The sequence below is a fragment of the Phycodurus eques genome, chromosome 16, assembly GCF_024500275.1.
Source record: "Phycodurus eques isolate BA_2022a chromosome 16, UOR_Pequ_1.1, whole genome shotgun sequence".
In the NCBI taxonomy this organism is placed as follows: domain Eukaryota; kingdom Metazoa; phylum Chordata; class Actinopteri; order Syngnathiformes; family Syngnathidae; genus Phycodurus; species Phycodurus eques.
Window position 1 is genome coordinate 440227 of NC_084540.1, and position 12098 is coordinate 452324.

The window sequence follows — 12098 nt, forward strand, 5'->3', positions numbered from 1 at the left end:
TCTTCCTTACCACACAATTGGCTTGTCTGCAACTATGGGCTAAGGCGGCAAACGTTTTACATCCCATACGAACTGAATTGTTCGGTTCCGCGATGTTCTTTACAGGAAAGCAGTAGAGCTATGTGACACTGATGTGCTGAGCTCTTACTGAGGTTCTGGTCTTTCTGCGGTATTAGCTATGCTCATACTAATGTTGCAGAGTTTGGACTGTCCAGAGCTGCCGGGTCTCCCTCCTAGCCAGCGACGCGGCCAAATTAAGCGTGCGGGATTCTGCAACTCGCTTTGACGAGTGGCCGACCGTCTTTCCGACTAGCTTTGCTGCGATCCCGATCTGAATCGCAGATGGAACGGCCGATCGAAAAGGCTGTGTCGTATCAAATGAGCTTTTACAACAAAAATGACGCCCGCTTGCCATGCCGATACACTATACTGTATATACGGCATATAGATGTAGACAATAATACCTATTTATAATTTCTTGGCTAAAAAGCGAAATGTCGGCAAAATGCCTCTCTTTGTATTATTATTATTATTATTATTATTATTATATATAGCCGCAGCAGCCAGGAAAAGCTGCTTCTTCCATCACAATCGCGCCGCGTTGTTGTTTGTGGTTCAATAAAACGCACAATATGTCGCACCTCAAAACGTCGCTTCCCAACCAGAACGCCGGGGGTTCGCAGTGCGAGGGTCAACTGCCAGGTGTGTGTGTGTGTGTGTGTGTGTGAGTGTGAGTCGCCGACCCATTTGTTCTTAATTGGCCGCTTCAGTTGCGCTCGGCCGTGTCGCTGTTTGTTGCTTTGTACTTGTGCGTATCGCTTTCGGATTATTCAAAGTGCCATCTCACATCATTCAGTTTATTGGTGGTTGGCGGCGTGCTTAAAGCTGCATGTCAGCAAGAATCTTTTGAAATGTATATATTAAAATAAACACGCTAACCCTTTTGTCTGTAGTTGCGCCTTCGCTCTGTCGTACTCACAACCTACATAGAGGACACGATGTGAATGAGACAAAGTGAAACGGTTGGCAATTTCATCGAAGCATTATGAACTGTATTCACAAGCCGATGAAATTGAAATCATTTTGACACATTACACACTGCGGGTAAAGTAACCGTGACTTATTCGGCCGAAATAAAGTTCACCTGAAGTGACACATTTGGGACGATAATAAAGCAAAACAAATAATGGGACCTAAATCCACCTAAATAATCAATACAAACGGAACGAATGCCCTCATAAAATCTATTTGATCAAGTCGTTTGGGGCTGTGCACATCCACTGTAGTTGTTATGTTGTGCGGTTAGCGAGTAGTGCACAATATTTACCCGCATCCATCTTAACATACCTTTTTTTTCTCGTTTTATCTAAAGACGCAGCGAAACCACACTTGCCATTGTTCGGCTCGACAATACCGATTTCCACATCTTCCTTTTCCTGTCACCGTTTCCCTCTGCGTGGCCTCCGCTTTCGAGCACAGCTTGAATTTTATGCCCGCCGCTCAGAGTTGCCACGCTCGTAAAAAAAGCATTCCGTATTTTCTTGCATCAGTACAGATATCAGTATAAAGCACTTGCCCTCCCTCTTTCAAATGATGCAAGGAGGCACCGAAAGAGACCAGGATAGGTTGACAATCCCCCTCCCTCAGTTACCTATCAGGGTTAAGAAACAGCCGTGTCTACTGCTGTGATAACTTGGCCAAACCAAGACAGCGAGGGTGGCGTATGCTGATAAGAAACCCTTTATGTCTGTCTGTCCCTTAAGGTAAACAGTGCAGCGTTTCTTTCAATCATTCAACGCACATTAGTCTGTGTGTCTATCAATTTACAGTATGTATTTATAATATGTTTCTTTTCAAAGGCGTTTGCTAGGGTCAGGGCTTTCGAGTTCTGCCAGACCGAACTCGTTTATGGACGTCACTTTGTGAAGAGAGGCAGAGAAGAGCCTTCCCACAAAAGTCAGTTGGAAAGCATACCATAGTCCCAAATGTCTTGTTTAGAGGAAGGGTTACCATTTCCGAGCGGGAATTCAACGGTCTAGTCCTGAATGCTTTTTAATTGACGAAGGGGTTCGTATTTCGATCTACAGGTCGTCGAAGGGCCAATCTTTTGACCTATTCAAAGCATTCTGAAGGGTGTAATCTTCAATTTATTTATTTGATCTCATACCAAGACGTTAGTGGCAAACTAACAAAATCACAGGGAGCAGCAAGCGGTTTTATAGTACGCATTGTATCATTTATATTATACAATGTATTGAAAGAAGGGGATCGGTCACAGCAAACTGTGTGCATCTTATTGGACCAAATTCTGTTGAGTTCAAAGGGAAGAAAACAGCATTGGCGGTCGATCTATTACTGAAGTTCAGTACATTATTTCCGTGTCCAATGATGCGGCAGGGCAGCTAATGTACATTTACAAGCAAGCAGGAAGTGAAGGCCTGGCTCAAGCGTCTTTAGGAAGGAAATTCGGAATTGGCTGATGTCTAAGAGCTCTGGCCTTTGAGCAGATGACTTCATTTACAATTACTGAATGGGACTTTGTCGAAATAGGTCCTTGCTACTGCAATTTCGAAATGATGAATGGCATCTTGATAGACCTCTCGAATTGGACCCAAAATGCCATTGGTTCACCCTGAAAATTCACGATTTTCCTTAAACCGATAGAAAATACACCAAAATTCAAATGGGATTCTTTTGTTTTGTCTTTTTTTTTTTTACAGGTGCGACAAAAATGTGTACACTGAGGCTGTCAAATTTGGCCCATGTCGAGTAACATGGATTTTAGATTTCAATCAAGGAAAATGGGACTCTTGAAACGATACGCGCCATAAATGTGTGTCGAGTGTTTTCTATGGAACAGTGGCAACAGTGTCCAAGAGAGAGCTTGAAAAAGCACAAAGACCTGTTTTTGTCCCACCACATTTTGCACAGGATCCCGCGGAAACATGCGCCCATTGCTGTTTGAAGGCTCATGGGGGAATCGCAAAACAGCAAAGGAGTAACAGCAACGCGCAAAAGAGTAATGAGACATACTAAACAGAAGTCATACAGAGGTCAATGGGAGCCTTGACACACTTGCCAGTTTGACCTGCAAAAAACAAGTCACTGCAATGTAGAGATACAGAGATAGATCGATATGTAGATATATCATTGAAGTGCGCACGAGGCCCGAGGCTCACGTTGTCTTAAATCGTCAGTGAGTCGAATTCCTTTGTACCGAGAAAAGAGTACATTAAAAAGCAAAACGTTTTGCATGTGTGCTCTCGCCCCTCCTCCTCTTCGTCTCGGCTGATTTTAGGAGAAAGTAAACAGCTCTGCACACGTCTTATCAGTGAGGAGCAGCCTTGTAACCGTGCGGCGCTATCCATGCTATCTCGGGCCAAAACAGGACGAGCCCCCCCCCTCGGTGCAGATGTTTCAGCTTGTTCTCATGTCGTGCACAACGAGACGACACCGGTCTTTGCGTTCATCGAGAAGACAGGAGGATGACCTGCGATCACCTGAGACGATTGTTGGCACTTTCCATCATAGCGTGCGTCACGAGCGTGGCCTCCGGCATCCCAGGCAGGCGATATTTCCAGAAGAAAGGTAGGGCTGATCTTTAATTCACCACATGGCTCCATCGCTGGACTGCTATAGAAACAGATGGCTGACCTAAGTGAGAGGAGTAAAAGAAAAAAAAAAGAAAAAAAACTTGTCTTTTTTGCAATGGTGCTCACCCGTGTGATGTGTGGCATCAAAACATCACCTCTCCAGTCTCTGTTATGCTGGAAAAGGAGCCAGAAACCCCCAAATGCTTTGCAGAGAGCAAGGACTTGACCTGCTTTTGGGAGGAAGATGAGGAGAGGGCTGGCTCTGTGGAGCAGTATTCCTTCATATACACCTACCAGTAAGCACACGCCGGGTGATGTCAACATGGAGGGCGCGTGTTTCATGCTTGTGCTTCTTTCAATGTAAATGACAAGACCAAAACTCTATCCCGGGTTAACACCGAACTAATACGCCACGTTCCAAATTATCGAGCAAAATATTTGGGGGAAATCGGATTTTCCTCAATAGTCAATGCAAATAACAGTCAGCATAATTCTCGAGTCGTCAAACATTTGAGTATCATTCAAATAGTGATGAAAATCAGAGAAAAATATCACTTGCATCATGATTTGGAACACTGTAGTTTTTTTGTAGTATGCTCACAACTGAAGCAACATCATTGGTTATGCCTGCTCAGTCGACAGAGATAGGAGCTGTAACAAATATTCAATGATCAAACATCATAATCAGGTTTGACTGGCATCGGGGCAGCACGGAGGCGTAGCAAATGAGTATAAAGTATAGGGTTAGTACAAAGGTACAGATATGATCGTGAATAGTCGTTTGTTCTGCCGTTGGCTTTTCCAAGGTGAACCCAGCCTTTTGCCCAAAGTCGGCTGGGATGGAGGCTCCGACTCAGCCGCCACCCTGCGTCATAAAAGTACACGTTTGCTATGAGGACTATAGAAACCGATAGACACAGCGGTACAGTGCAGTGCAGTTCTTCATCGGTGCAAACTCTCATCACAATGGCTTTCTGAATTGTGTTTCTGCCTTTGTGTGTCCCCAACAGAAATGAAAACGGCAGCGAATGCCCACTGACAGTCCACAATATGTCCGGGGGAAAGAAGCTGTACAGCTGCCACCTGGATCAAGCTTGCATGTTTGTCCAAATGGACATTCAAATTCGTCGAGACGGAAACCTGATCCACAATCGCAGCCTTCAGGTGGAACGTTTGTGTAAGTCTGCGACATTTCGTTTCTCGGAAATTCCAGCATGTCCTTGGTGACATTGTCAGGGCTACCACCTTTTGGAGGTCCAACACAATGTGTTCAAGGAAGCTGGGCAACCTTAAATTAGTTCAGCGGCAACATTTTAAATGTCATCCAAGTATAGAAATAAGGTTACCATTCAAATCGAAATGATGTAGCACTTTGCATACATTAAAATGGAACACCAAGTGCTTCACAGAGATAAAAAGAGACAATTAAAAAAGCAGGAATCATCTTTATTTGCCAAGTATGTCCAAAAAACACACGGGGAATTTGTCTCCGGTCGTCGGAGCCGCTCGAGTGCGACAACAGACGGTCCGTTGACAGAGAACGCTTTGGAGACAGAAAGACATTGACAAAAAACAGTCCCTCCCTACCAAGTCCCACATACAAAGGCAAAACATGCCCGCGCATGCACACGCACGCAGCACATATTGATGAATAGTGTAGAGACATGGTGAAGGCACCGCGGATCCAGGTGAGAAAGACCACCTGTGAGAGCCATCCGCAATTGGTCTCAAACTCTCAATGTACTTATCTGGGCCTGTTTAGTTGAAATACTTGCAGGAATTTCGCACAGCACACACGACGATCGTTAACGTGAAGCGCTTGGGAATCGTTGGATCGGTGGGTGTGTCGACATACGTTTATCCGTACTGGTGTGTCACGGGACGAGTCGTGAGAAATAGAGAAATGACATTAATCGCCCTCCAAATCGTGCGGTTATGCCACAGTTCTGCTGGACCCTCCCGCTAACGTGACTGTGAGTAGCACTGGTCAAGAGGGTCAGCTGAATGTCAGCTGGATACCTCCTCCTCTCAAACACATGGATGACAGCATGATGTACGAGGTCTCCTACGCCACGGTCGACAGTCGTACGGCGCAGGTAATGGCTATTTTAGGAAGGCTTCCATTTTTTGAATCGGCGGGGGTTTATGACTGATCTGACAGCTGGTTTTGCAGGTCGAGGTGGTACAAGCCAGCTCCAGGATGATCTTGAGGAGCCTGCAGCCAGGCACTAAGTACACGGTGCGGGTTCGGGTGAAACTGGATGGAATTAGCTACAATGGCTACTGGAGTTTGTGGAGTGACCCAGTATTCATGGAGACACCGCCTGCAGGTCTGCATTTATTGACCGAATACAATTGTGTAATGGGGAACCGTACTGTGCAATTGTAAAAACAGATGGATATTTCACGTAAGGGTCAATAATAGGATTTTTACGAGGAATGCCAAGAGAAGTTCTGGTATATACAGTATACACGATGGCTATAATGGTCTGCATAATACAGGGAATAAGATTGGTCAAGGTAAACAGATTTGGAACAGTGAGCCATATGTCAAGGACAAGTTTCGTGGTGAGTGGAGTGATACTAACAAAGTGAAAGTTTGTGAAAGAGCGCCTTGTCGCTCGAGTGCTGCTACTCGCCCCGGGACAAACTATTCATTCATTTCCTATTTTGCTTATCCCGTCTATGGCCGTGGGTGAGCTGGAGCCTATCCCGGGTGACTTTGGGTAAGAGACGGGCACCACCGTGACCTACTCGTTGGCACGTCTGTCTTACACTTCTGAGGGTCCGGGTTTTCATTTCAGCTCTGGCCTTCCCGTGTGGAGTTTGCATGTTCTCTCCGTGCTTGCTCACATTTTGCTCCGGATACTCCAGCTGCCTCCCGGATTCCCAAAATATACAATATAGACTAATTGTCCATCCATCTATGTGCTGTGCGACAAAGGTCAGGTGAGATAGACTCCGGCTCACCCGTGACCCTAATAAGGACAAGCAGTATTGAAAAGGGATACGAATGACAACATTACTTCATTGCTGGTAGTTAATAAGGCTGCAGAGGTGGTGACTGTTTGACACTGGAACCTTTTTTCCATGGTCAAAATGTGTTTGGAAATTTGAACCAATTAGAGGTCCTTCGGTGTCCACACTTCAGAAACTCCTCTTCATAACTCACTGATACTTGATGGGTCCGAGGGGGAGTACTCCTCATATTAAACTGGGTAACCACTGCTGCAATGGAGGAAAAGAAACTTTCAAATGGCCTCAAAGCAAACACTTGTACTGTATACTATCTTGGAATTTTCATTTAATAGTGTCAACAAAGTTATTTGGTTGACAATGACGAGGTATTAATGAAACAATATGTTCATTATTACGCGTGTAGATTGCAAGGGTGTAGAACTGCACTACTTGAAGCTGAGAGCTGTTCATATTTGCTAGACTCTTTAATATACTGTAGTTAATTGAGGTAACCAAAACAGCGTGGTTTGTGTACATACTGTATGGTTGTGGGTATTTTGTATCGAGAATACCTTTTGTGGGAGGGTTTGCTTTTTGAGTTGCAAAGCTACTGACTTAGTTTTCAACTACCAGTTTTCTCGCAACTGTCCGAAGCTAAATCTTGAAACTATTGTATCAGGAGCTACGTTTGAGCTCTTTGCATTAACCATTTGTGGTTTTCCAATGACTCTTTACAGAACTCAACCCACTCATTGTGTTCCTAATCCTCATCATGTCTTTCATCCTCATGGTGCTGTCTTTCACTGTGCTCGTGTCCAATCGCAGGTCAGGATTTCCCTACCGCAAAAAAAAGTGCAAGCAGTATCAGTTGATGGTTGGGGGCGGTGCAATATTTCAGCCTTTGTGTTCTTTTCAGGTTTCTAAGAAAGAAGATTTGGCCAACTATTCCAACTCCCGATGGAAAGTTTCAAGGCCTTTTTACTGATTACGGTGGTGACTTTCAGGTAAGAACAAGGCGAGAGTCGAAGAAGAATATACTATAGCACTGTGTACGTTTTACATACATTTTAGATACATCATTTATTGCGTGATGTTTACCTTGTGCATTTTTATATACGTTTACTATACACTGATAAGCCTAAAACGCAAGGTTCAGTTGAATCAGAAAGGGATAGCTTAAAGATAAGACCCATAGCAGAAAATCCTTCATAGCTGATAAATGAGTCAACACAATCTTCACTCAATTGCTTTTGCTTTTGCACAGGAGTGGTTGAGCCATACAACTGGGGGCTTGTGCTCGACCCCAGCGTTGTTCTACAACGAGGAATACCCCACTTCTCTGGAGGTTCTCTCAGAGCTAAGCCTGAAGCCCCCACTACCCGCTCCATCTCTACCACCAAAAATGTCGAGCGCTTTCACACTCCAATACACAGAGGAGGATGTGCAGGAGGGTCTGGATTTGGCACTGAGGAAAAAGCCACAACATCACTGGCTGATGGAGAACCTAAGTGTGCAGAACCAGCACCCTGTTCCTTGCTCCCAGTCATCTCGACTGGAGTCTCAGGATACTTATGTCACCCTCACTGAGAACAACCGCAGCCAAGAAAATAACACTTTGCCCCTAGAGGTGCTTTTGGCCTTTAAAAAGACAATGCTGACTGAAGCTCACTGACCTGGGTCTGTACCACAGCTTCAGTAACCAACGCACGGCTGGATACCCAAAAGACATGGGCTACACACTCCAAGTCCTCTGTGGAACATAGTCCCATGAGTAGAGCCGATTATTTACGCCTGTTCAAGGATGAACCTTCCTGCCAATGCAGCCATTAGACCAGGATGACTCCCGAGTTGACAAACACTCAGATGGATGGGACTGAGGCAAGCAGAAGACCATTTGGATCATCAGCCTTCTCATCAGCACCGCCATAATGACAAAGAATTATCTCCATCATTTCTTAATGATCAAAGTCTTCCGAGACCTGTCAGAGTACTTAGAAATGCTAATCTCTGTGTTGTTCTCGCTAAACACTAGTATTCAGGTTGGCATATACATCTGGTGTCCCTGTAGAATGTGTATAACTTTACAAAATTTGATTGGCCTTTCCTTAGAGATTCTTTTACTGTATATTCAGGAAATTGTAATAATTGTTAGCAAAGAAAACACAGCTGAAACTTTGAAAGACTGAACACAGAGCAACGAGCCATCAATATTTAAATGCTTCGCCGACAGATGATGGCGGATCTAAAAGTCCATTCATTCATTTGCTATGACTATTCAGTCCAGGTGTACTCCATCCCTACTGGTCGCCAGTCAATCGCAGGGCGATCGTGGAGCGTGCGTAGAGGGCCACACCAACGAAATGAACTTCAACCTTGGGAAACACTTAACTATATGGCTCTTCTTTTGACAAGTACTCCCTTACATCTGACAGAACTTATTTCTCTCTGCCATTATAACCTCATCGTCAGAGCAAAGGAGGTACTGTAAGTCCACTGCCATCCTCTGGGTGTTTTGGGCTACAGCTCCACATATTCACCCACTATGTACTAAGAATTAACGTCTGTTCCCATGCTAGTACCGTTTTGTGCAGATTAATGCGAGTTGTGCCATCATGGAGGTCTGCATGGAAGTAGTTCAACTTGCCATAATTGGCATCGTGTCGTTCTTCAAGAGACCACAAATGTCTTTATTAGACTGAATCAATAGAGCCTTTACTGGTTGCAGCCAAGTAGTGCACTCCGTTTTTCCTCAATTGCTTTGAGGCATGATTAATCAACAATCAATTCCACACAATATAGCAATTCATTGATTACGACCATCCCCACTCAGAATCTTGGTTGCTACAAGTGATTAGAAACACCCCATCTTAGTTCATTGCATTAGCATGTGGACATGCGCAAAGTTGCGCGAAACACACAAGCTGAGGTGGGACCAAGTCAATGCAAGTAAAGTCTTGAGTCAAGTCCCAAATCCAGATAGGCAAGTCCCAAGTCAAGTTGCAAGTCCTAGACTTTGAAACTCCAAGTCAAGTTGCAAGGCCTAGACTTTGAAGCAGGACTTGCGCCTTGACTCGGGACTTGCCTGTCTCGACTTCAAATTGCAGTCAAGTCGCAAGTCCTAGGAGACTAGACTTTGAAACTCAAAGTCTAGGACTTGGGACTGAACTCGGGACTTGCCTGTCTCAACTTGGGAAGTTGGGACTTGACTCGGGACTTGAAGGCAAAGACTTGAGTCTTGTGACTTGCAAAGCACTGACTTGGTCCCACCTCTGTTTGTGTGTGTTTCGTGCAACTTTGCGCATGTCCACATGCTAATGCGATGAACTAAGATGGGGTGTTTCTAATCACTTGTAGCAACCAAGACACTCAAAGTCAAGTCGCAAGTCTTTTATTGGAAGAGAAAAAGACATACAACAATTCAAAGAGGCTGCGAAAAGAAGAAAGCAAATGTTTGGTAAAACATTTCAAAGGCTTGATGCAGTTATTGCAAGCCAACGATTTGGATCCAACGAGAAACTCACTGGAGGCTATTTTTCAGTCTCTTTGTTCCAATACTTTTGCTCACCTAATAATATGGTGTAACATAACAAATAATGCAAAATTCTAAGGTTTATATCAGATGTAGCTGTAAATACTGATCATTCTACTTCGATAATTTGGATGTCAAACACATAGCTTTGAAGTCTATCGTGGGAGGAAAAAGTATGTGAACCCTTTGTAATTTTTTTCCATTTCTGCATAAATTGGTCATAAAATATAGTCTGATCTTCATCTAAATCACAAGAATAAACAGAGTCTGTTTAAACTAATACCATACAAACAATTAGATTTTTTTCATGCCTGCGACCCTCGGGAAGATAAGCAGTTCAGAAAATTGATGGACGGATATCTTTATAGAGAATAACGTGTTAAAATGTACTGGACACGGAGGAAAAAAGTAAGTACAAATGGTTGACTCTCCTTGGCCAGCAACAAGCTCGACCAAACCTTTTCTCTACAGGTAGTTGCAGATCACACATGCACAATCGAGGATGAATTTTAGAGCATTGCTCTTTACAAAAGTGTTGCAGTTCAGCAAGATTCCTGGGATGTCTGGTGTGAAGAGCTCTCGAGGTCATGCTCTCGGGTTGCGCTCAGAACTTTGACTGGGCCACTCCAGAACACTTCATTTCTTCCTCTGAAGCCATCGTTGTCCTGTTGCAACACTCCTCCTCTTTGCAGCTTTAACTGTTGGACAGATAGCTTCCTTCTTGGTGTTCTCTCATGAAGCCCATTCTTGGTAGATTTGTCAACAGAGATGTTGCATGTGCCAGTGATTTCTGGAAGTCTTCGGCTGCCACGCAAGGGTTCTTTTTTTCTTTATAAAACGGTTTTTAACTTTTTCACTTTTAAAAAACGGACAGTTTTTTTCTCAATGTCTTTCTGCCATCGAAAGTGTTCTGTGTCAATCGACTGTCTGTTGTCGTACTAGAGCGGCTCCAACGACCGGAGACAAATTCCTTGTGTGTTGTTTGGACATACTTGGCAAATAAAGATGATTCTGATTCGGATTGTGATTCTGATTAACTCACTGAGCATTCTGCATTGTGCTCTTGCAGTCATCTTTACAGGATGGCTACTCCTTGGAAGAGAAGCAACATTGCTGAACCTTCTCCATTTAGACAATTTAACTAACCGTGGACTGATGAACAAAACTTTCAAGATACTTTTGTAAACTTTTCCAGTTATATACAAGTCAACAATTCTTAATCGTAGGTCTTCTGAGAGCTCTTCTGTGTGAGGCATTGTACACATCAGACAATGCTTCTCGACAGGAGACAACGCTAACCTTGTGTGTGCTTTCTAGTGGTCAAAGCGCCTTCATGCCACACCTCCCGTTTTGTCTCATTGACTGGACCCCAGGTTGGCTCACATCTGACTCTGATTAGCTCTTGGAGAATCGGTAGCGTAGAGGTTCACTTACTTTTTTCTCTCTCTGTCCTGTGAATGTTTACATGTTACTTCAAAATGAAAAAATATGAGAACATATACTTCTTCGTGTGGTATTAGTTTTTGCCAGACTGTGTTTGTTTATTCTTGTGATTTAGATGAAAATCAAACCGCTTTTTAAGACCAATTTATGCAGAAATTTAAGAAATAAAAAAAGGGTTCACATACTTTTCCCTCTCACTGTAATAATAAAAAAAGGAATCGACCTCACTGTTCTAATTATTTTGTTGAGTAGTGTGGCTTACCAACATGGAGCCTCTTTTGGTGGTCTTGAGTCATTATCTTTCCACAATTCTTGCGATAAGACTGATTCATTAATGTTGGCCCTTCGGACGGATGACTTAATACAAATAAATCGTGAACTACCTAACTATTCAAGTTGCGCAATAATGTCTATGAAATGTAAATGAACCTACATAATGATAATGAACAAAAACACACTGTAGTGTAAATAATCTGTTTTCATCCTTATGTGAATGTTGTCCCGAACTGTTTGTAGGCATTTCCCGAACACAGAATCCTACAAGACAAGTGGGAAACTTCCACTAGAGATTCTGT

General features: G+C 43.6%; 1 protein-coding gene across 2 annotated transcripts; it reads left to right on the top strand.

Annotated features, from left to right (window-relative positions):
- Positions 1-3277: 3277 nt before the first annotated feature.
- Positions 3278-9409, top strand: epor (erythropoietin receptor). Of its 2 annotated transcripts, none has more exons than XM_061701495.1 (8): positions 3278-3588; positions 3757-3889; positions 4604-4770; positions 5538-5689; positions 5755-5923; positions 7289-7376; positions 7468-7555; positions 7816-9409. In XM_061701495.1, the coding sequence occupies exons 1-8, from the start codon at positions 3486-3488 to the stop codon at positions 8221-8223; spliced, it is 1308 nt and encodes a 435-aa protein (XP_061557479.1). In that variant the 5' UTR covers positions 3278-3485; the 3' UTR covers positions 8224-9409. The 2 variants fall into 2 exon arrangements, with proteins under 2 accessions (XP_061557479.1, XP_061557480.1); XM_061701496.1 differs by having other exon boundaries at positions 3280-3588; positions 5767-5923.
- Positions 9410-12098: the final 2689 nt, after the last annotated feature.

Excerpts from the sequence above, each read along its gene's own strand:
- epor (XM_061701495.1), top strand. The coding sequence starts at position 3,486 with ATGACCTGCGATCACCTGAGACGATTGTTGGCACTTTCCATCATAGCG. Across the intron at positions 5,924-7,288 it reads CATGGAGACACCGCCTGCAG|AACTCAACCCACTCATTGTG; the intron begins GTCTGCATTTAT and ends GACTCTTTACAG. Across the intron at positions 7,377-7,467 it reads GTGCTCGTGTCCAATCGCAG|GTTTCTAAGAAAGAAGATTT; the intron begins GTCAGGATTTCC and ends TGTTCTTTTCAG.